Here is a 21,445-nt window from a genome sequence, read left to right as displayed (position 1 = left end):
AGTGAGTGAGTGAGTGAGTAAGTGAGTGAGTGAGTGAGTGAGTGAGTGAGTGAGTGAGTGAGTGAGTGAGTGAGTGAGTGAGTGAGTGAGTGAGTGAGTGAGTGAGTGAGTTTCTCTTGCTGAAGCCTGAGCTGCCTTCAACATGCGAGCCCGCTTATTTAGTAGATTTGTGTGTCTGCGAGTGCGTGCGTTCCTCATTCCTGCGTTTGGGGGAAACTTCATCTCGTTCATCTCAGTCATTCATCCGTGCCGGTAACGAAACCACAGGAAATGCACCCCCCATTCACCCACCTCCCACCGTGTAACTTTACCCCACTCGCCTCCATCCCTGTGATCAACTTCAACTTCTCAAAGAGAGACAGCGAGAGAAAGGGGGGCGAGGGAGAGGGAGAGAGAGAGAGAGAGAGAGAGAGAGAGAGAGAGAGAGAGAGAGAGAGAGAGAGAGAGAGAGAGAGAGAGAGAGAAATTTATCCGGCTCAAGGCGGCAATCCTTCTCAAGCTGATCAGCGTCGCACGACCGACCGACCGACGAGCCGCTCGGAAGCAGGCAGGCGGGAACGCTCGCCTGCACATTTGCTCGTTTTTGCGGGGCGTTCGTAGAAAAGATACAAAACGGTGTAGACACAACGGGAGCCGCGTCTTGGTTGCGGCGCGCCAATGAAGCTCTTCCGCTGACTGCGTGTGGACAGCGCATACGTAAGTCTGCATTTTCCTCACCTCTCGCGAAACTTTAGTGCTTTGAGAATCTTCTTGCAAATTACAATCTCACGGATTATTTTCCAATAACGCACAGAAGAATAAAATGATTGCCTCCTTTTTTTCCTCTCACTGCTATTGTGACTAAAAACTGCCAGGTCAATCACGCCATTTGTTGTAATGCTTATTATGACGGCTAATTGTGAGCTAATGCTGTTGTTCGTTCGGGTCGTCCGGTTTTCAAAGGTCAACGAACGCCACATGTAGTTCTGGACCTGAGCATAAAAACTGTCTCGTCATGTATGCCCCTGTATGCAGGCGATGGTGCCGAGTCGTGTTTGGATCTGATGGTTTGGAGGGCAAACTTAAACGGATTAACCTCGGCCGCCCAACACGGCAGGTCCTCTGGGCCAAGTCCAATCACCTGGCTGGACGGGGCCCAAACGTTTGTTCCGGCAACAGCGGAAGGATGTCTCAAGATCTGCGTTAAGCTCGGCGCCACGCCGGATGTGCGTTGGTGCAATGGTCGAGGTCCTGCTTTGACTCTTCCTGAGCAAACGACGTTCTGTGACTGTCATCACGTTTACCGGTGTCACGCTTCACCCCGACATCTTCAAATCCAAATGATCTATGGTGTTGTTTCCCGCAAAGATGAAGCATCGCGGGACCTCAAGGGCAGTGGTCAAGGAGTCATTTGGAGCAAAATCCGACATGGCCAGAGACATCGCTCATCCGGGCTTGGAGACCGCCAGCACATCCGTCGTCATCCTCGCTTTGCGCTCACTAGTCGTCTGCTACTTCCTGTCCCGCTCTGAAGCTTCGGCGAGCTCGCTCGGCCCGGAGCATGACTACAGCGCCGCCCCCAAATTTGTTTGCATTCCCATTCCTCCGGATGCAGACCCCAGCTGCTACTCCCCACCCAGCGCCCCCCACGGGCCCGGCGCCTCCCACGGGCCCAGCGTCTCCCACAGCCACAACGGCAGAGTTCTGATCTCAGATGAAGCCAAAGCCACCATCCTCCACCTCCGCGAGAGTCTGGTCAGGCAGAAGGAGACCATCCTCGACCAGCGCGAGACCATCAGAGAGCTTACGGCAAAGCTCACCTTGTGCGAGGGCTTTGGTGGCCACCACAGCAATGGCCACCGCAACAAACATCACGACAATCACCACATCAACCATCACGATGACCACCAGGAAAGTCACCACATCAACCATCACGACAATCACCACGTCAACCATCACGATGACCATCATGATGACCATCACGACAATCACCACGACAACCATCACGATGACCATCAAGGAAGTCACCACGACAACCATCCCGGTGGCCACGCTTCGCACCACGGCTTTTATCATGGCAGCGATCATCGCTTCTCCCATGGGAGCCACGGCTCGGAGCCCCATCACTGGGATTCGCGTGGCAAACACGACTCCTTCTCGCCGGAGCAGACCGGCAAGACCCTCCAGACGCTGAAGGAGCGTCTGGAGAACCTGCAGGTAAGTCACATGACAAATCCGCCTTAGAAATGTCATGTGCCACACAAATCACTTCTCGAGCCCAGTCGACCAGATTTTGGTCTCATAGGCAGCTCTCAAGGTCCCTTTTAAAAGAGTCTGCCAATCGGCTCTCCTGACAGTGCCACAAATGCGCTGAGATCCGACCCAAAGGTGAGGGACAAACTTGAAGCCAAGCCAGGATTGACTCCTCGATTGCGCCCTCTTCTCACCACGAGGGGGCGCAAGCTGATGCCGTGGCCAATTAGCTTAATCCCGCCTGATGGGGCTATTAATCGCAGCATGCGCTGGCAGGGAACAAAGCCGGATTTTCGGGTGAGGAAGACGAGGGCAAGCCAAGGAGACTCAAAAGCAACATAGCAACGTGGCCGTCCATTTTCTGTCTCCTCAATGCTCACGAGGGGCGCAAAGTCTCCTAACCCAAGATATTGCTGAGCCGTGGGAGGGAGTCAGACAAGCAAGATAAAAATGAAGGCGAGCCTTGCGCTAGGGCACCTCAGTTGCAGTGACAAAGGATACAAGAGTCCGCTAGTATTTTTATCGGAGGTCGGATCGATCAAAAACCTAAAACTGTTTTGGTGCTTGCGTGTGCAGGCGAGGAATTCATCCAGCTCCTACTCCAGCTCCTTGAGAGAACTCCTCCAGCGCAAGATCAACGCTCTGGAGGAGCAGCTGCGCAGCTACTACAGGGACCACCACGATGACCACCACGATGACCACCACGACGACCACCACGATGACCACCGCGACAACCACCATGATGACCACCATGAGGACCTCAACCACGATAACCACCACGCCGATCATCACGATGACCGCCACGGAAACGGTCGCCACGATGACCACCATAGCGGTCACCATGGGAGCCGCCACTACGACCACCACGGCGAACACCACACTCGCCATCATGACCCTCACTACGACTGGCACGGCGATAGGCGCCATTCCGTTCGCTACGCTAACCATCACGGCGACCACCACGGCGACCACCACGGCAACCACCACGGCGATCACCACGACGATCACCACGACGACCACCACGGCGACTACCATCATGTTCCTCGAAGACTTCCTTTTAGCAGCAAAGAGACAAGCGCACGTCATGGTGAACACAGCAAACTGGAATCCGTCCTCAGCCAGTTGCACCACGGCCACTCGGAGCACGGTGAGTTAGCATGTTAGCATTACACAAACGCTTCTCACAAATTTTTTGGGACATTTCGTGACGAAGCAAAATTGCACGACGAAGTATTTCCGGCCCACTCGGCGCTGCATTGTTTTCTGTGGCGCCTCACTCGAGCAACGGCTTCTTTTGTCAAATGATGAAGCGAGCGCTCCTAAATTGCTAACTCCAAGTACAGGATCACATAACATGTATAACATATGAGATGTGACCCGCCGGTGTCGGCAGGAGGCCACAAGAAGCTCAAGAGCGCCGGTGCCTTCCTGCTGGACTTTCCCATGAGGACCAACTACCTGTACGCCAGGATGAAGCACTCGCCAGCGAGCGAGCTCTTTGCCCTAAGCGTTTGCCTGCGCCTGAAGGCGGGCACTGGCGCCGGGCCCGGGGTGGGCACGCCCTTCTCCTATGCCGTGCCGGGCCAGGCCAACGAGCTGGTGCTAATCGAGTGGGGTGCCGATCCCATGGAGCTGCTGCTCAACGACCAGGTTGTCCATCACAGTCCCTTTTTGATGGCCTTTCAAATTAGTCTCTAACTGCTAGCAAATAATAGTGTGACATTTGAGGCCAGCTACGAACGTTGGTGTTGGTGGTCAAAGCAGCTGCATGAGCTCACGGAATGTAAATATACCAACAAAACATATGGCTGGCTCAACGACTGCTAATGGAATAAATGCTAAAAGTAGGATAAAAATGCTAATATGCTAATAAGCATGCTAGCACAATGCCAATACATCTGCTTAAAGAAAACAAATTGAAAAAACATGGGCGCGACTATGTTCAGTAATGCTCAAGCGTGCAAACAAAATGTTACCCAACAGGCGGTGACTCTGCCCATCACGGTGGCTGACGGCAAATGGCACCACGTGTGCGTGACGTGGGCCACGCGGGACGGCGTCTGGGAGGTTTACCAGGATGGGACCAGGAAAGGATCGGGTCAGAACCTGGCAGCCTGGCACGCTGTCAAACCAGGAGGGATGTTTCTTCTTGGACAAGAGCAGGTGAGACAGACATCATGCTATCATGCTAATGGCAATGCTAGCAAAAATGCTATTTGACGCGTCGGCATTACCGTCTTTTCACGCAGGACACCATGGGCGGCCGCTTTGATGTGACGCAGTCATTCGCCGGCCAACTGTCCGACGTGCACGTGTGGTCGCGCGTGCTGACTCCGTCCGAGATATACGCGCAGGCGTCGTGCGGGGCCCACCTACTGGGCGATGTGGTATCGTGGGAGCAGGAGGGCCTGGAGCTCCACGGTGGCCTGGCCGAGTTGCCCTTTGACCCCTGCCACTGAGGTCCGCCGCTCGACTATGTTCCATGTTGAAGCGCGGCCGCCGCATTTTCTTGTTTCATCTTTTGACGCCAAAGACTCGGGGCTGGTGAATTTGAACGTCGCTTCAAAGCGTAACTTGCCACCTAAACTCGAAAGGCTAAATTGCTAGCGTGAATGGCCGACATCCGTCTCGTTGCAGACTTTTGCATGGTGACGTCGGAGCCGCGTTTCATAAATGGAGATGGTGGCGTTTTCAACGCAACTGTCTCAAGATTCCGCATAATTGGATGAGGTGATTGTGTAAGCGGCACATGAGACGTCAACGCTCTCCACCCCAACGTGTCACCGCGCTAATGGCCGACATACCCTCGACCACGTGTAGCTTACACCGGCATGATCCTTCCTAATTCTCGGCTCTCGCACAGTCAGCCGAGGTGAAGGCATTTGTTAACTGGATTTAGCGGCACTTTATTTTTTTTTTAAGGTTTTGTATGATTATCAAAACACTGAGTGGACAAAAGGTCATTTTTGATGAATGTGAGAATTTTGTTTTTTGCTCTCAACAGAAGCTCTCCAAACTTCAACCTTTCAAAGCACTAATCCTGTCATAATCAAACACCTCCACTTGTTTCAACATGGTTTCTGCCACAAGATGGCGCCAAAATAATAAAGGCGGTAGGTTCCATTCAAAAGAAAACGAAAAAGACCAAATATGAGATTTTGCCAAGATGAAAAAAATTTGGGCACCTTAAATCATGTAGCCATGATGATAGTGTTTGTTCCAGATGATCACGACCACATCTCCAGTTGTAAATAATTCTTTAATAGAGGGCCAAATGACAGATGAAATATTAATATTGATAAGTGGGATTTTTTTCTGTTCATTTTTTTTTTTTGACAGAGGACCCGTGAGAAAAAGGACTCTCTCCTCCTCACCTCTGGTGCACATTTGATAGTCTTTATATTTACATTTGTGTCTTTGGATGTAAATAGGCAAAATCATTTGCGGTAACAGTGGACGGTGAGTTGCGTCTAGAGTCGCGTGTAAGCCAAATGATAATGTAAAGACACTTGTCCATTTGTCACTATTTGAAATAAAGTCTCATTTGAACAACGGTAAAGTTGTGCGAAGCGTTTTTCAAGTGATGTTTTTCGATTCAGGCCCTACAAGTGTGACTGTTTTGTTGCCTGTGCCTCGCCATGATGAAACAGCGACCCGTCAGCTTCTCGCTCATTGTCTTGGCGCTTGACAGTGCTAATTCAGCTAGCCAGCTAAACTACGGAGTTTAGAGGACCCTGATCATCTGCTCAATTCCACTTTTATGTGCTGAAGGGCAAATAAACACCAAAAAAGCAACCTGAGAGTCTCGTGAGCATGGGAATTTGCGAGGAAGACGTCGGTGAAGAGCAGGGTGGGAACTGAGGGTGAAGTCGAGGCGGTCTGAAAGTTTGGCTCAGTAGAAGAAATACACTGAGGACACAGAGCATAGGACAACATTTAATGTGTGTGTGTGTGTGTGTGTGTGTGTGTGTGTGTGTGTGTGTGTGTGTGTGTGTGTGTGTGTGTGTGTGTGTGTGTGTTGGGGACGAGTGGAAGTCAAGTGTAAGACTCACAGAAGATGACGCCTAAAAAGATGACGCCCACTACGGCCATGATGATCATCATCTGAAACAAACACAAAAGGCAACAATGACAAAGATCCCACGTAATTCAGTCCCTTTAAAAAGTTTCGCAATTGCCTATAGTTGCCACAAGAGGGCGGAAAAGTACCCCTTGTGTCTTAAATCCCCAACTTCCTCCAAGATACTTCCTGATTAAAACCACCAGAGGGCAAAGCAATACAGCCACGTGACAGGCTTTCAAAATGAATGTAAAGAGTTCAATGAAGTATGACGTGATTTGGAGAAGGGTACAAACGACGCAGAAAACTCTGTGACATCACATCCAGAGGGGATGAAGGGGGGAGGGAGGGGCGTGTGAGATTAACAAGGGCCCACGTGTGCGTGTGTCGTCGTTTTATTTGCGCATCGATGCAGGCAGGAATCGCGTTGCAGCTGTCAGATTAATCCTCAGAATAATCCTCATCGGGATTTGGAATTTCCTGCTCGCCGCCACTCAAGCGCTACCGTGATCTGCTGCGCCGGAGGCCTCGCGAGAGCTTCGCCACGGAACGCGCGGACAGAGCAACATGAGAAGTGGAGGTGGCAAAACACTTTATCGTCACCCGTTTTCGTTCAGGTTTAAAAAAGCAAAACGAATGGACCACGGTACAGACCTTGCAGTTCTTCCACCAGTACTTGTTCTTGAGCTTGGCGGCGCTGCTCTCAAACTGCGAGGCTCCGGCCTGCAGAGCGTCTGCGCGGTCGTCCAACTCCGACAGCTTCTGGTCACGCTCCAGAACTTTGTCCACGTTCACGCGCATGATGTCCACCACCTGCAACAGAAGGAAAAACTAACTAAAAAAAAGTTTGGAGCACAACTCATTGCACAATCCGCCTTTGGGGACGACCTCCATGTAAAAAAAAAAAGGGGGGGGGGGGGGGAACGGACACCCAATGACATGTCCTGTAACCATAACAAAATGTGTGATGTAAGTGTCTCTGACCTCGTCCACCTGCGCCTGCGTCTGTTGCAGTCGCCTGTTGCTGGTCAAATTGGGGGCCGGAGCCGGCGGTCCGCCTTCGGGATCGGTCGCTCCCGGGGTTCCTGCTGCGTTTGGAGTAGACCTGGGGGGGGGGGGGGGGGGGGGGTCATGGAACGACGTGGCGCAAAGGGCTCAAGATTTGTAGGCCTACAAATTTTTCTGTACATGTTTATTTAACACTCGATGCTTGACTGAGTACGCTCCTTCCATTCTTGGAGAAATGGTGATAACAATAAACGAGAAACATTCGCCCGACGGCCAACACACATCAACAAATGGGCGCAGTCAAAACATGTTCTATCGCAACAAAGTCTTCCTGTTTGCATATAAAACAAAAATTGAGCGGTTTAACGGACAAATAACGTCAGGCACGCAAGTCAACTTTGAGCATTTAAATTCATTTTATACATCAAAATGTTGAAATGATGCTGTACTCACATCTCGGATGCGCGATGATGAGATAATCCAGTCCGGGACAGACCGCGTGGGAGGAGGTTGGGCCGGGGGATTTAAAGCCAAACGCAATCTGGGAGGACGAGTGCGCCTGCGCAAATGCACACCATCGACCACACTGAGGTGCTAGTTGACTAAAAAAAAAAAAAAAAAAAAAAAATCAATATCAAAGTTTCGTGACAATAAATATAATTTTACCTACTTGACAAAAAATATATAATATATAATACTATATTTTGTATTATTTCTCAATCCGTTTTTGTCGTAATTGATCAGTTTTACTCTGGCGCCACCTGCTGACTCAAGACTGACTGCATGGAAACACTTTTTCCTCTTGCGAAAGTTTTACACTCCCTCCCCCCCCAAAAAGTTTTTTTTTTCCGCCCACCAAGAGGGTGACCCGCTCTTGGTGACGCAAGAGCAGCCTCCCACTTATACCGTCATCAGTGCGTTTGCGTATATTGTGTGAAAGAGAGCATCGCGGAGAGACCAAAAAGTGACTGGTCGTCAATGTCAAACAGACGAACAAAAGATGGGTCGAGAAACAGACTGGTCACCGGACAATTTGACAGGGCTCCAATGTGGACTGGTCGCTGCAGCACATAAAGCAAAAGTCCGCACGGGATAGACCTGAGTGAGTCTAGTCTGGAGTCCCAGACTCAAAGTCCAGAACTGCGAGGCGGACGTGCAAAGAACTACCCCATTGCCTGCACACTAGACAAAATCAGAAAAGCGCAATCAAAAGTTGATCAACTCGTTGAAACTCATCTTCACCCACAAGTTGTCCCCATGGTTACTATAGTCCTCGGCTTGATGACGTCACGGGTGTGCCATTCACGCTTTGGCATTTTCGTCTGATTTGCAACGAATCTCATCGCGTTGCTCATTTTTTTTCTTGTCGCGCTGACTGTCGCGCATGCGCATAGGGGCGCATGTGACCACAGTGAGGGCGTGGACGCGCGGCGAGGAGAGCGGTGCGCGCGCGCGCACGCACGCACTCACGACGCCGCTTCGTTGTGACGGCCGAGGAAGAAGAGAAGGAAGAAGGGAGAAGCCGCGCGGAAGAGGAGGAGGAAGATGGACGCGATTGCCACGCCGTGCGCGGCTCACTAGGGCAACATGGGCTGCATCGGATCCAGAACCATCAGTAAGACGCGCCACCATGTGCTGTGACGTCAGCGTGCGTGTTGCGTGAGCGAGAGGATGCGGGCAAACAAAGGTGCCCAATGTCACGTGATGCCACCTCGCGCTCCCTTTGGGGTGTCTTTTTCTGCTAGCGCGTAGGAGCGTGCATGCGTTACCATAGCGGCGTGCGCGCGCCAAGAGACGGGCGGCAAGGTGCGACGTCGTGACGCGAGAGATCCCCGCCTTGACATGCAACCTAAGGTCATTGCATCCCCACCCCTCCCTCTCCACAACTCACCTTCTCTCGAGTCTCTGACGTGCGTCACGAAGACACGTCATCAACTGGAGACACGCACGCACGCACCCACGCACACACAAGAGTAGGATGAGTCAGAATGGGGTGCGTGAAAACTCAGGTGTCATCCTGAACGCAGCACAAGGAGGACACACAGACACACACACACACACACACACACAGACAGACACACACACACACACACACACACACACACACACACACACACACACACACACACACACACAGTGTCCAGGTGGGACTAACATAAGGAAATGAATTGCATTTGTTTCCCTCATAAGGACGTCACGGCGCAATTGGGTTCATGTCCCTAAAAGGCCAAGTGAGTGACATCATTATGGCGGAAACTGCCAAATATGGTTACTTCCGTAAAAGGCAAGTGAGAACGTCACATGACATCGTCGTGGGGTGTGTGGGTTCTAACTGAGCACTCGTTTTACTTTTGAATGATTTTGTCATCATCATCATCCTCGTTGTCTGACAGTCATCATCATCGGTTTTGTCATTAATTGTCCTCTCAACACAATTGTCATCTTTCTCCTCTTTGTCGGAAGTCATTGTAATTGTCATGGTGATTGTCGTGATTGTCAGCAGTGAGAGTATCGTCGACATGCTCACGCTCATCTTCATCATGCTTGTTTTGGCCGTGACCTTGCCGGGGGTGTCGTCTTTCAATCCGCTTTGTCGCTTTTGCTCTCATTTTGCTTTGGCCGTCCGTCCTTCCCGCTTGTCTGTCCTCCGCCCATTTCTTCTTGGCCTTCATCTTCTCCCGCAAGTAAACAAGGCCGCCCTTCCTTTTCTTCTGCTGAACCCCGCCCACTGCCAGACCCGCTTGTCTGAGGAAATGCGTCCGCCGACTTTCAGACGACAGCGGCCGGCGTTATAAATAGGACGACAGGACGGAGGCTATCAAGAGGCGGAGGGGAGACGGGACAGCAAATTTGGGTCAGCTCTGCAAGCTGGCGTCTTGAGGCCAGCCCGGTGTTCCGTCTTGCGTCCTTCCTGGGGGTTCTGCCTTTCCTGCCTCCGGTCCAACACCGTCGAGCGTCAAGCTCCCGTTGAGTGCAGAATGGAGATGCGCGACATGGTCCACGTCCAGGGCTCGACTGTCCGCCAACCACCTGGCTTTGCTCGTCTTGCCTTCGGGAGCCCCCGTGTGGGTGCTTGCGCTGAGTAAATGGCCTCCAGTCTCCCCTGAGGTCCAGCATGTCAGATGTAGTCACAGAGAGCACTTCCTCTGAAGAAGACCTCCACACACACACACGCACGCACGCACGCGCACACACACACACGCACGCACGCACGCACGCACGCGCGCACGCGCGCACACACACACACACACACACACACACACACACACACACACGTGCATACGGTCGCTTTCTTTCTTGAGGTGTTGATTGCGACGCGAACCAAATTTGCCATGTCGGCCCGGTAGGCTTGTTATTGCTCCGCCTTCCGACCCAATGAAAGGCGAGCTATTTATAGGCGTGGATGCAACCCATCGGGAAACGGCGGCTCGATCGATGGCAGAGGAGCGCAACGGAAATCTGAAATGTGATTTTCTCTTGAGCTGACACGCGTGATTCTTCCTCCTCCTTGTTGCGTGCACGTGAAGGTCACGATTGAAGGTTGATGATGTCGTTTATCTGGTCCTCTTTTTGCGTTTGCAGCAGCCGATGCCGCGCCGGTGCGGAAAGACGGCGATCAGGTAAATGGTGGCCTGCGCCTTTTGACGGCAAAAGTTTCTATGTCCTTGTTCTTTCCTCTTCTAATTCCTCGCTCGCTTCCCGGTGCTCTTGCCTGCCAGCACGGCCGTGCTGAGTTTTCCTGGGAAGGAATCAATGTGAGTCTTCTCCTTCGCCATCATTCACGAGATGTTAGTTAGCATTAACATGCTAGCTACTTTCCCTGTCAAGGTGTCACGGTGCTCATCTTCTATTTGTTTTCTGCTTCATCTTCCTCTTCTTGCTCTGGTTACGGTTCCCTCGCAGCTATCCATGGAGGACACCACGTCCATCCTGCCGCGCCTCAAGAGGAAGCCGCCCAACTCATACGGCATCGGCGCCCTGGCTAAGTCGTCTCTGACAGGTGTGTCAGGTGTGTGTCTGTGCCCGCTGGTAACGCCCACCCCATGTCGCTCGCCTCCGCCTGTTCCCCCTGCGCTCCTCTGTCAACTTCCTCAAGACTACTTTGAAGAGCTCAAATTAAAACTTCTACTGGTGGCGGCGGCGGCACTAAATGCCGAAATTGCCCGTGATTAGTCTCAGCCTTGAGCGCTGTCAAGCCTTGATGGAGCAGCAACAGAGGGAGGAGGCGGAGCCAGGAGACAACATGGCCACCCCGGTCGATGCCCCCCTCAAAAACACACTCTTTCATTGGCTGACGTCAATGACATCATCATTGACGGCCCAATCCGATTGGCAGCAAAAGCAAAGTAAGCCTTTACTTACTTTGAAGCCGAGAAGAACGAGTCGAGCATCTCGCAGGCGGGTCAGGACACTCGGTCACCCGCCGGTGCCATTGGTCCGGTTCTTGCAGCTTGTGTGGTGATGTGTCTGCTGGTGGCGCCCCCGTCCATGCTTTGTGCTTACGACTTCTTTTTCCCTCGTTCGCACCATTTGTCCACAACGCTGCATTCTCCGTGAAAATAGCAGTTGGCACTGGAATGAACAGAACATTTAACTCAGCCCACCATATTTCACAAGCTCTTCAAACCATTCCAGCTTCAAACCGCTCAACCCATTTGGACCCATTTTCCCGCTCCTTTCGCATTTCATGACCTTTACTGAGGTCAAAGTGCGAACATCGGCAAATTGCCAGAGTTTGGCGAATAAGTTCCCAAACAAGGACCCCATTTACACAATGAGCTCCTACTTGCACATGTCTCCACTGTTAGAAAGCATTTCAGCTTCATTTTAACAATTGCATTTGTGACACACAAATTCCATTCACGTTCAACTCTTCTGGTTCCAGTCTGGAGTTTGGAAACTTTGTGTTTCTGAGCGGTGCTCGCGCGAGCATACACGCTGACGTTTCGCTTGTGTGTGTGTGTGTGTGTGTGTTGCGGGATCGCTCACCTTCAGGCGTGACGCGCTCCATGAAGGACAAGGTGACCAAGCCCACGGCCATGGCCCAAGGCCGCGTGGCCCACATGATCGAGTGGCAGAGCTGGGGCAAGCCGTCGGCGGGGCCGCTCGGGGCCACCGGCCGCAGCAACCTGCAGCGGGAGAAGGAACGCCGCATGGAGAACGACGCCTACAGTGACCTGAGCGACGGCGAGAAGGAGGCGCGCTTCGCCGCCGGCATCATGCAGCAGTTTGCCATCTCAGAGGCCACGCTCTTCGGTTGGACCTCCATGGACGACAACCTGGCCGCCGATTCGTGCCCCGGCAGCGTGGCACACCTCAGCGACGTCAACCAGGACAGCATCACCAGCAGAGGTACGCGGCGAGAGCGACGGCAGTTGTTTTTCTGCTTTTTCTGTCACGCCAGTGTATTTTGGTATTTTGGTATTTTGACTCGCTGATTTTCTCTTTGTGCGCCACAGAGCATGTCCTCCACCACTCCTCGACAGACGTGTGGCCTCACACGTACGTGTCGCAAGGCCTCTACTGTCTCTCCTCGGCCGACGCATGGGAGCCCATCACCAGTCAGCCTTCGGGCGTGGCCTCGCCGGCCGCGGGCTCGTACATCATGGCACCAGGTGGGATGCCATCTGTCCGTCTGTCCGTCTGTCTGTACGCTAAAAGACTAGCGTTTTTCAGGCAGCGGCGCGGGCATGACGCCAGCCGAAGGCTACGAGATGACGATGGGCGGCTTCCTCCAGCAGCAGCAGCAGCAGCAGCAGATGAGCCTCCAGCAGCACAACCAGCTGCAGCACCTGCAGCAGCTCCACCAGTACCAGCAGCAGCAACTGCTGCACTACCAGCAGCAGCAGGTGTCGCCAGCCCCACCGCTCCTGAAAAATATTTTGAAGCCGCTATGTTGGAAAGCTTTTTCTTGACCGCTCTTGTCTTGTCTTGGTGGCGACCAGTCGTTGCATAGCGCCTCCCATTCCCTCCAGGCCACACCCAACAGCACCATCCACAGTCTGGGCCCGCCCACGCACCCGCGCCTGGCCGACCTGTGGGAGGCGGCCCAAGCGCAGCAGGTAGAACCGTCGGCGGCACCCCAGCCAAAAGGGGATGTCGTCTGAACGTATCCACGTTGCAGGCGGAGCTCGTCGGCCAGCTGAGTGGACAGATGGCGGAAATGGTGGGCGGCGGGGACGAGATGGACAACAACTTCTTTGGCTACACGGAGCAACGGCAAGATGGGGACGACGTGGAAGAGGAGGAACTCACCAGGGTGAGTGACATCGGCGACCGGTCTTTGGACATTTCACCAGCCGACCGGTGGTTCCTGTGCGGCCAGGCGCAGGAGGTCACACTAACCTTGGAGTCCAAGCCGTGCCCTCTGACGCCGTCACCACTGCGGGAGGACACGCCGTCCACAAGAGGTCCAAGTCCGGGCACACCGGCCGAGAGGATCCCCTTGGATGTGACGCCGTCCCTCGTCCAGTCGCCGGTTGACAAGAAGGACGACGACGCAGACCATGGTGGCGGCGGTATCGCCTTGGCCGCCAACTGAGACAAAAAGTTCACGTCAACACCAAAAAATACAATAATCAGTCCCAATATTATCTCGCTCTTACTGAAGGAATAACCTGCGGGACATGTGGAATATTAATCAAGCAAAAAAACTAAACATTTTGGGGGACCAAAAACCAGCGGACAGGAAGTTGAAGAAGCAAAAGCATTGCAATAGAAACAAATACGCATGAGAGGCGGGACAAAGGCAAGCTGCCGACAAGAAGAAGGAGGAGGAGGACGTCCAACACTGAGCGCTCACGCCATTGTTACAAAGTCACGACATATCCAAGTGCTTTTGATAATAAAAGGAAAAAAGATCACTTCTTGGTTTGACAGTTTGGTGTCAATCCGACAACAACGCTGGAATTTTGCTTTGACACAATTTGCTGTCACGCCCAACCTCTGCTCTGCTGGCCAACATCTGCCTGTCAAAAGTTCGCCCTTCAAAATAAAAGCATGCAGTATTAGAACACTCAAATCCAAAACAGCTGGACACATTTAAAAAATAACAAACAGCTGCACAAGTCAAACAGGCTGTTGTCCACTGCATCGTTGCCATAGCAACAGCATACCAACAACACAGATACCCACTTGACCTGTTGAGCTGAAAGTTTCCGTGTTGCTGTTCATCGTGTTCATCATCATCCAAGGAAGGAGCGATGACATCACTCTCAGCTGACCACGTCACATGGGGCTCACGCCTTCAGGTGAGGCGCGAGCGTGTGGGCGTGGCTAGGCGCAGCCACCACAACACAGGCACCGGAGCACATTCCGCCTCTCGCGTGGCAGCGTCCTGACGTGGGAACGTGAGCGCCAGTGACCGGCGGACGAGCGGACGCCGACCGGTCGTGTAGGTAAGGCGGCCGGAGCAGCCATTTTCTTGTTGTGTGCCTCAACGCTAGCTCAACGCGAGAATAAAAGCAGCACTAAAGAATGTGATGGCAAACTGGTTCTGTGGCATGCTTTGTGTGTGCGTGTGTGTGTGTTGCAACCTTTCACAGTTTCTGCCCACACGTTGAAATCACAACAGGCATGGATTGGAGGCTGGCTTGAAGGTCGGGTTCACACAAACAAAAGGTGCAAGTGACTTCCTGGTACGGCCGAGGCGGTGTGTTGCTTTTCTCGCTGGCTGGAGAAAAACCTGTCCGTCAAAAAAAAAAAAAATCATTCGATCACTTGGGAGTGTCTGGCACAATTAGTTTGGCCCACTTCCTCCACCGACGGCCTTCCTGACGATGAGAGCAGTGAGAATATTTATCGTCACGTTCGGTTTGTAGCGCTGACTCCCGACAAGGTATGTGAGAGGATGTTTAGGCCTGTGTTGGAACGTTTGATTAAGTGCAGCCTTGTCCCTTGCAGCATGTCAACCAACACGACAACCACGGCGGCACCGACGAGAAACAGCACGTGTGCACCCTCCGACAACCTGTGCAGTAAGAAGGCCTCGCGAGCGTGTCTTCGCACGGCGACGCTCCATCCGCCTCATCTTGTTTTGTTCGGCAGCGGTGTCGATGTACCGCCTGGACGTGATCGTGGTGCCGACGGTGCTCCTGCTGATCAGCCTCGTCACCTTGGTGATAATGTTTATTTTGGCCTTCTTTCACCGCCAGCGCTACGCCGCCGCCACGGCCGTGCTGCGCTACAGCAGCACGTTGCAAAGGCGAGCGCGCCGCCTGCACGGCATTGACGGTAAAGGCACATCCACCTCACAGAAGTGAAATTTTGCAATAGTGACGGATGTCTACCTGTAGCGCCCCCCGGCATCGACCCGCTGGAGCACGAAGAGGTGCCCATGGCGGTACACAAACGGAGCAGCGGGACCGCCACCGTGACGCGACTGGGTGCTTTCAGCCAGGTGACTGCGCTGACGCTGACGCTGACGCTACCCGTCACCACCGACGACGGCGTCCTGCTCTACCGGGCCCGGATGGACAACAAAGATGTGGCGCTGAGGGTTCTGAAAGGTGCGTAGCCGACCACTTTGGAAATTGGCGGGCCGTACCCGAATCAGGGTAAACGCAAATGACAGTTGTAAGCCATTTTATGGCTCGCGCGTGTGTTGCCATGACAATGCCATCACCTGCGAGCACACTAACAACCTCCTCCGCAGACTCGGCCGGCGTGGAGGAGCGGCGCCGCTTCTTGAGTTTCGCTTCATTCGTGTCGGGCTTGGGGACGCACCCGTTCCTGCCGGCTGTGCTGGGCGTGGTGAGCGGGTCCCCGACCGCGCCCGCCTTCATGGTGCTGGAGGAGCTGCGACACCGAGACCTGCTGGGCTTCTTGTGGAAATGCAGGCGACCGGTCAGTGCGTCGCTCATGCTTTCGCTTTTTGGACCCAATTTAAGTCATGGAAAATGAAAATGCGTGCAGGACGCCACCTCTCGCAGCATGACAGAGAAAAGGATCTTCACCATGGCGACGCAAGTGTCCTCAGCTCTGGTTAGTTTCTCCAAAACATTTTTTTTTTTAAAAAAGATGTATGCAAAATTTTGATTTGGAGAGTTTGTGTACAACATAATTGTGCACAATTCCACACAGGAGTACTTGCACAGTCGGCGGGTTGTCCACGGCAACGTGTGCGCCCGCAGTGTCCTGGTGGGCGCTGACCTGACAGCCAAGCTGTGGGGCCTGGGGGCCGCCCACCGCCGCCATCACCAAAGCTCCAGCGGTGCCACCGAGTCCAACAAATGGCAGGCGCCTGAGGTGCTGGCCCGCCAAGACTTCAGCCCCAGCGCCGATGTGTGAGATGCAATTGTCCTCGCCAAGGCCTGAAACTTGCACCGAGTAACACTGTAAATTCCTCAACAGGTGGTCCTTCGGGCTCCTGCTCTACGAGATGAGCACATTAGGTAAGCAAATCTTCAAATAAAAAAAAAAAAAAAATCTCATTGTTGGAACCAGATAATAAGTGAACAAAAGATATTTTTGAACAAACTACATTTTCTTGAAAAAAGATTATTCAGTGACAGCACAGAAAGTCTAAAAAAAAGTCTTTAAAAAATGTAATGGCTTTCAAGAACCACACATTGTCTTATGCTTTGACTTTTTTCTTAAAAAGTAATATATCTTGACTTACCTCATTTGCGTGTTTGCAGGTGAGCCGCCATTTGCCCAGGTGCGCTCATCAGAGCTCCTGCAGCACCTGCAGAGAGGAAATTACCTGCGACGTCCGCCCGCCTGCTCCCACGCACTGTAAGTACAGCTAACGTGCTAACATGATACCGCGCAAAGCTGCCGACACACCCATTGCTAATTGGGCCCGCAGCTTCGCCGTCATGTCGTCGTGCTGTCGGCGAAGCCCCCAGCACCGCCTCAGCCTGGCCGCGCTGGCCGAGAAGCTGCGCGCAGGAGAGAGGACGGCCGACGGGCGTGCTCTCATCCGGGGTGCTGCGCCGCTGGACACACAGACGTACCTGCGCCAGGCGGGCTACGCCGACTCCTACAACTACGCCCTGCTCTGATTGGACACCTTGCTGCTAAATGGACAAAGACTGATGATGCGACAAATTATTTGAGAGCTTCTCAATGAAAGTTGGTTTTTATAAATATATATTTTTTGTCCTATGAGAGATGGTGCCATGTGAGAGTGAAGCCTTTCAGTGTTGGAAGAGCACGACGGTAGTGTGAGAGCATTTCAGTGAGTGCGTCCCCGACAGAAGAGATGCAGAAAGTGTTCAAGGTTCCACCAGAAGGCGAGAGTTTAAATACAAACACACAAACATCACACACGAGGTCGGCCATTTTGAGCCCAGTGGTCACGCCGGGTCCAGCGCGCAGAATCGAAAATCTGTTCGGTTTGTCCGCACCACAAAAGTTCACATTTGAGGAGCTCAAGTTTGAGACTTGACCCGGGTGGGTACCGTCTCATTCCCTCAGGCTATGGATGTGCGCGCAAATCCTGAGGGCAGGGCCCAGCTTGATGTTCATGGTCGACACCAGGTGCTCCTCATTCAGCAGAAGCAGCGCCTGGCCGTCGATCTCCTGCGCCAGGAAGAGCGACGCCAGCTTCTCGCAGCCTGAAAGGCAAAACCGAGGGCTTGCTTGGGCTTTGGCTTGTTAATGAGCTGACGTTAATTTGTGTTCACATTTTCACATTAGGAGTTGACTGACTGACTAATACAAGCCCCCAACATTTTTGATTGACATTCAGCCCCCTTTTCGTTATCGCAAACCTGTGACGGGAAATAGCGAAATGGGGAAAGCTTGGCGTGGAAGGTGTTTCAAGAGCTTCTCACCTTGCAAGGAGAAAATAAACTGCGATACTTGGTCAACACTCCAGTGAGCGGGGCTTGAAGGCGCGGTGGGCGTCCCCTCGGTGCGCGGCACGGGGGATGAGGATGATGATGATGGCGGAGGCGGGGGTCGCCGGTGGCGGGAAGTGAGCGACGGAGCAGACGAGAGGGACACAGCCTCGTCCTCCGGACCGCTGGACGCACTGTCAAAGTGACCTAACTCAGCGTGGCGCTGCGGTGGGTAGAAGAAGAATGTAAACAACAGCGCTGCCAGGACATCGTGCAGCCGTCAGCATTCCCACCTGGACCAAAAGCGGCCGGCCGGCAATTTCCGAGCCGGTCCGACGCAACACCTTCCTCCTCGTGCGCCTCTCGGCCACGTCGCTTTCGTCTGCTGAGTTGGATGGGTGCCTTTGATGCTCCCAAGCTGGCCGCCTGCCAAAGGTGAGCTCATACCTGTGTCAAAGACAAAGAGCGCCTGGGTGGGTTCCTCAGTGGTATACCAAAGAACCAGCGTCAAAGGACACGTACCTCTTTGCACACAAGGTGGAGCAGAACCTTTTGGTTCCTGGGCACTGGCTGGCGGGCGCCAACTTCTCGCAATAGTTACACTTCAGCACTGTGGGGGAGGGGAACAGAGCGGGGAAGGGGGTGGGGGGGCATGATGTCACTCCGAGCTCCCAAATATTGCATCCATCACAAAAGCTAAATCCTTGACCTGCTGTCACAGGTGCAGGGTCCTGCTTGCCGGCGAGGTTGTCCCCAGCTGAGTCTTTGATTGGCCCGCACACCTGTCAGTCAAAAACGAGACGTAAGGCCGTCTAAAAGGTTTTGCCGGCGTCCGGCCAGGAGCTCACGGGAAAAGGTCGTCCGCCTTCCTGGATGACGAAGCCCTCGATGACGTGTGTCAAGATGTGCGGCTTGACCACAGCTCGGGGGGGAGGAGCCTTCTCGCCCGGTTTGCACATGGCCCGGGACGCAGACTGCAAGGGTGGGGGCGAGGAGGTGGCAGAACCTGCGTGAAAGAAAGGGAGCAGTCTTGATTCTCGATTCTTTTTGTTCTGCTAGACTAAATTTGAATGGCTGCTACCGGTGAACATGTTGGGTAGAGTTGAGGCATCGCCTCGTAATGGCGGAGGCCGTTGGACTGCGGGGACAAAGTCATCGTTGGACTCCAGCTTACGTTTCAGCGCCTTGCTCTGTAAAAAAGTCCATGTTTGATTGACAGCTTTCAGTGGCATCTTGTGGTCCGTCACGCAACAGCCTCTCACCTGCAGACTGGGACGTGCTGCGGCGGCGCCACTGGCGGAGGCAGCCGTTGCACCACTTTGTGCCTCCCCTGCCTGGGGAGCACTTGGGGAGGCGGCCGCCAGGACTCCACTCGGACATTGAACCCGTCCCTGGACGCCGCCCTCCCCGGAGGAGGGCATCATGGTGAGCGGGCTGTTGAGGACGGCGGCCCCCTCCTGACCGCAACCTGCCTGGCCGCTTCTCAGTGTGCTCCGCTGGGCGCCAAGAATCTGAACGGGGATGTGGGGCGTCTGCAGGGCCCCTCCGGGACGGATGACCGGCGGCGGCGGCGGGGCGGGCATGATGGGCGGCGGGTTTCTGGAAGGCAGCTGGAGGGGCTGGTGGCGACCCTGCTGGGTTTTGGGCTGTATGTGAACTGGCCCGTTGCCGTGAGCCACCTTATCAGTGCCAAGTAGGCTCTTCTGCAAAGGCTGGACCACCAAGGTCTGGGCGCCGCCAGCCCCCACCGCTGCCGCTGGCTTGAAAGTGGCTGTGGCTAGCGGGTACGCACGAGCCTGTGAGGTCGCGGCTGACGTGAGGACCAAAGCGTGCGCGGTGGTTGGCACGGCTGTGCCCGCACTGAGGGTCCGGGTCCCATGAAGTAGAAGCGGGTGGGCCTTGAGGTGGGTGGGCTGAGGGTAGGTGGGGATCTTGATGGGCGACGGTGGCGGTGGCAGCTGATTCATCTTGTTGGGGGATGGAACCACTGAACGGGTGGCTGGACATAAAAAATTTGGGAAACCAAAACCATGAACCATTTGGTACGTCCACATTGTCTCGACATCAAATGCTTTGCTCACCTGCGTCGCTCCTTTCGGGCTCCTCCATCTTGACTCCCTTAGGACCGGAAGTGCTCCTCACGGCCAAGTTTTGGACCTAGAATAGATGCACCGTGAAGACAGAGGGACAAAAACAGCTTTGGGGCCGGCCCACTTTGTAACTGACCGGCTCAGCATCCGTTTGGCTGCCGGATGAGGCGGTGCCCGGGACTTCTCGACTGGGCGGCTGAGCGACGGCCGTCGGCGGCGCTCCACCAGGCAGGAAGATGAGCTGCGAGGAGATAGGTGCCCTCAGGGAACGGTTAACCTGCAGGAAGGAGGAGTCAGCCAACTCAAAATGGCACACTTTGGCAGCTTTCGTGCCAACGAGCAAATGGAAACACTACACGCACCCTGAGGAACATCTGACCGCGTGGCCCCGCCCCGCTGCTCAGGAGCAATGACTGGCTGAGGGTGGACGTCGTTGCCACGGTGACGGGCCGACCGCCGGCGGCGGTGGAGGAGCCTGACGTCACACAGGCCTAATAGAATGATACCAAAGTGGACTTTCCGTTCTCATTTGGTTCTCGTCGCACAACAGGCACGCACGCACCTTGACCTGCTGCACGGTCGCCAGGTTGTGCAGTTGCGTCTTGTTGATGTGCTGCTGCAGCATCAGCTGCTGGAAGTAGTGAGCGGCGTGCGGCTGCCTCTGGAGCGCCTGCAGGGCCTGGCCAGCAATGACAGGTCGCCCGCGAGTCCATCAACACACAAACAACGGACCGGTCGCCGGTCATTCACGGACACAAACCTGCACCGCCTGCCTTTCGCATAGCGACATGGAGTTGATCGCTAAGGGGCGGGGACCGGTCTCCGATGGAGCACTCTCCTTGGCCGAGGCATCCCGCTGTTGCTGCCGCTTGCTGTCCGTCTCCATGGTTACTGAAGCACATGAACAGGTGTCAGTCAAAGGTGGCTTGAAATTTGCATCCATGCATTATTGCAAGCAAACACAGAGTAGAGGGCCATGAACTTTAAAGGTGACGCTTCTCTCCAGACTCGGACCTTCCCTTGGGACGAGAGCCGAATCTTGAAACGAGAATGCTCTTCCAGGGTGAGACTGTCTGAAGGCCTGGCGCGTACGCCAGGGGTCGGTCGGGAAGAGCCGTCCCATGCTCGTTTCCCGTAAATGTGAGAAAATCAAACCCGGCTAATGTTGGTCAGTCTGCTGACGAGCGAGCTAGCTAGCTAGCTCCCACCCCCGAACCGGCACCGCACCTGCTAGCTTGCTACTAATGGGCGTCCGGCGTCTCGTCGCCCTT

At 54.0% G+C, this 21,445-nt stretch overlaps 5 protein-coding genes across 11 annotated transcripts; 3 read left to right on the top strand and 2 right to left on the bottom strand.

Moving 5' to 3' along the window:
* The first annotated feature begins 488 nt into the window (after positions 1-488).
* Positions 489-5,791, top strand: LOC148380330 (uncharacterized). Its single transcript, XM_088364844.1, has 6 exons — positions 489-696; positions 1,015-2,196; positions 2,809-3,379; positions 3,626-3,882; positions 4,216-4,395; positions 4,482-5,791. Exons 2-6 carry the CDS (start codon positions 1,327-1,329, stop codon positions 4,689-4,691), a joined length of 2,088 nt encoding a protein of 695 aa, XP_088220970.1. The 5' UTR covers positions 489-696; positions 1,015-1,326; the 3' UTR covers positions 4,692-5,791.
* On the bottom strand, positions 5,473-14,425 carry LOC148380328 (vesicle-associated membrane protein 2-like). Of its 3 annotated transcripts, none has more exons than XM_088364901.1 (7): positions 12,290-14,425; positions 11,663-11,872; positions 7,754-7,859; positions 7,277-7,397; positions 6,947-7,105; positions 6,285-6,336; positions 5,473-6,141 (listed from the first exon to the last, which is right to left on the bottom strand). In XM_088364901.1, coding segments are annotated over exons 3-7 (351 nt in total). In that variant the 5' UTR covers positions 7,756-7,859; positions 11,663-11,872; positions 12,290-14,425; the 3' UTR covers positions 5,473-6,124. The 3 variants fall into 3 exon arrangements, with proteins under 3 accessions (XP_088221027.1, XP_088221026.1, XP_088221028.1); XM_088364900.1 differs by having other exon boundaries at positions 7,754-7,902; positions 12,290-14,424; XM_088364902.1 differs by lacking the exons at positions 11,663-11,872; positions 12,290-14,425 and adding an exon at positions 8,547-9,127 and having other exon boundaries at positions 7,754-7,902.
* LOC148380329 (uncharacterized) lies at positions 8,682-14,163 on the top strand. Of its 4 annotated transcripts, XM_088364858.1 has the most exons (10): positions 8,685-8,915; positions 10,883-10,920; positions 11,020-11,055; positions 11,204-11,309; positions 12,296-12,652; positions 12,760-12,915; positions 12,977-13,149; positions 13,246-13,362; positions 13,425-13,559; positions 13,626-14,163. In XM_088364858.1, the coding sequence occupies exons 1-10, from the start codon at positions 8,888-8,890 to the stop codon at positions 13,839-13,841; spliced, it is 1,362 nt and encodes a 453-aa protein (XP_088220984.1). In that variant the 5' UTR covers positions 8,685-8,887; the 3' UTR covers positions 13,842-14,163. The 4 variants fall into 4 exon arrangements, with proteins under 4 accessions (XP_088220983.1, XP_088220981.1, XP_088220985.1 ...); XM_088364857.1 differs by having other exon boundaries at positions 8,682-8,915; positions 11,204-11,300; positions 13,425-14,163; XM_088364855.1 differs by having other exon boundaries at positions 8,682-8,915; positions 13,425-14,163.
* A 724-nt stretch (positions 14,426-15,149) lies between the features above and the next one.
* On the top strand, positions 15,150-17,410 carry LOC148380327 (tyrosine-protein kinase STYK1-like). Its single transcript, XM_088364866.1, has 9 exons — positions 15,150-15,276; positions 15,347-15,532; positions 15,595-15,807; positions 15,954-16,144; positions 16,214-16,282; positions 16,382-16,584; positions 16,652-16,692; positions 16,939-17,035; positions 17,109-17,410. The coding sequence occupies exons 1-9, from the start codon at positions 15,150-15,152 to the stop codon at positions 17,302-17,304; spliced, it is 1,323 nt and encodes a 440-aa protein (XP_088220992.1). The 3' UTR covers positions 17,305-17,410.
* A 106-nt stretch (positions 17,411-17,516) lies between these two features.
* LOC148380326 (polyhomeotic-like protein 1) lies at positions 17,517-21,398 on the bottom strand. Of its 2 annotated transcripts, XM_088364831.1 has the most exons (14): positions 21,189-21,396; positions 20,935-21,065; positions 20,737-20,853; positions 20,537-20,665; positions 20,311-20,451; positions 20,166-20,241; positions 19,347-20,083; positions 19,166-19,274; positions 18,933-19,090; positions 18,794-18,866; positions 18,607-18,694; positions 18,378-18,531; positions 18,079-18,307; positions 17,517-17,859 (listed from the first exon to the last, which is right to left on the bottom strand). In XM_088364831.1, exons 1-14 carry the CDS (start codon positions 21,295-21,297, stop codon positions 17,708-17,710), a joined length of 2,403 nt encoding a protein of 800 aa, XP_088220957.1. In that variant the 5' UTR covers positions 21,298-21,396; the 3' UTR covers positions 17,517-17,707. The 2 variants fall into 2 exon arrangements, with proteins under 2 accessions (XP_088220957.1, XP_088220955.1); XM_088364829.1 differs by having other exon boundaries at positions 19,166-20,083; positions 21,189-21,398.
* Positions 21,399-21,445: the final 47 nt, after the last annotated feature.

This window comes from Syngnathus floridae, chromosome 21, assembly GCF_059516105.1.
Source record: "Syngnathus floridae isolate MCC-2025c chromosome 21, RoL_Sflo_1.0, whole genome shotgun sequence".
NCBI classification, from domain to species: Eukaryota; Metazoa; Chordata; class Actinopteri; order Syngnathiformes; family Syngnathidae; genus Syngnathus; species Syngnathus floridae.
Note: the sequence above shows the minus strand (reverse complement) of the source record. Positions and strands in the feature narration are given on the sequence as shown.

Coding starts and splice junctions, on each gene's coding strand:
- LOC148380326 (XM_088364829.1), bottom strand. CDS start 21,297: ATGGGACGGCTCTTCCCGACCGACCCCTGGCGTACGCGCCAGGCCTTC. Junction 20,666..20,736: donor CGACCGTGCAGCAGGTCAAG/GTGCGTGCGTGC, acceptor TCATTCTATTAG/GCCTGTGTGACGTCAGGCTC. Junction 20,242..20,310: donor GCCAAACGGATGCTGAGCCG/GTCAGTTACAAA, acceptor CATCTATTCTAG/GTCCAAAACTTGGCCGTGAG.
- LOC148380329 (XM_088364855.1), top strand. CDS start 8,888: ATGGGCTGCATCGGATCCAGAACCATCA. Junction 12,653..12,759: donor GGACAGCATCACCAGCAGAG/GTACGCGGCGAG, acceptor TGTGCGCCACAG/AGCATGTCCTCCACCACTCC. Junction 13,150..13,245: donor TGCACTACCAGCAGCAGCAG/GTGTCGCCAGCC, acceptor GGTGGCGACCAG/TCGTTGCATAGCGCCTCCCA.
- LOC148380327 (XM_088364866.1), top strand. CDS start 15,150: ATGTTTAGGCCTGTGTTGGAACGTTTGATTAAGTGCAGCCTTGTCCCT. Junction 15,533..15,594: donor CCGCCTGCACGGCATTGACG/GTAAAGGCACAT, acceptor GTCTACCTGTAG/CGCCCCCCGGCATCGACCCG. Junction 16,693..16,938: donor CTACGAGATGAGCACATTAG/GTAAGCAAATCT, acceptor GCGTGTTTGCAG/GTGAGCCGCCATTTGCCCAG.
- LOC148380330 (XM_088364844.1), top strand. CDS start 1,327: ATGGTGTTGTTTCCCGCAAAGATGAAGCATCGCGGGACCTCAAGGGCA. Junction 2,197..2,808: donor AGCGTCTGGAGAACCTGCAG/GTAAGTCACATG, acceptor TTGCGTGTGCAG/GCGAGGAATTCATCCAGCTC. Junction 4,396..4,481: donor TTCTTCTTGGACAAGAGCAG/GTGAGACAGACA, acceptor CTTTTCACGCAG/GACACCATGGGCGGCCGCTT.
- LOC148380328 (XM_088364901.1), bottom strand. Junction 7,106..7,276: donor CGCAGGCGCAGGTGGACGAG/GTCAGAGACACT, acceptor CTTCTGTTGCAG/GTGGTGGACATCATGCGCGT. Junction 6,337..6,946: donor ACTGGTGGAAGAACTGCAAG/GTCTGTACCGTG, acceptor TGTTTGTTTCAG/ATGATGATCATCATGGCCGT.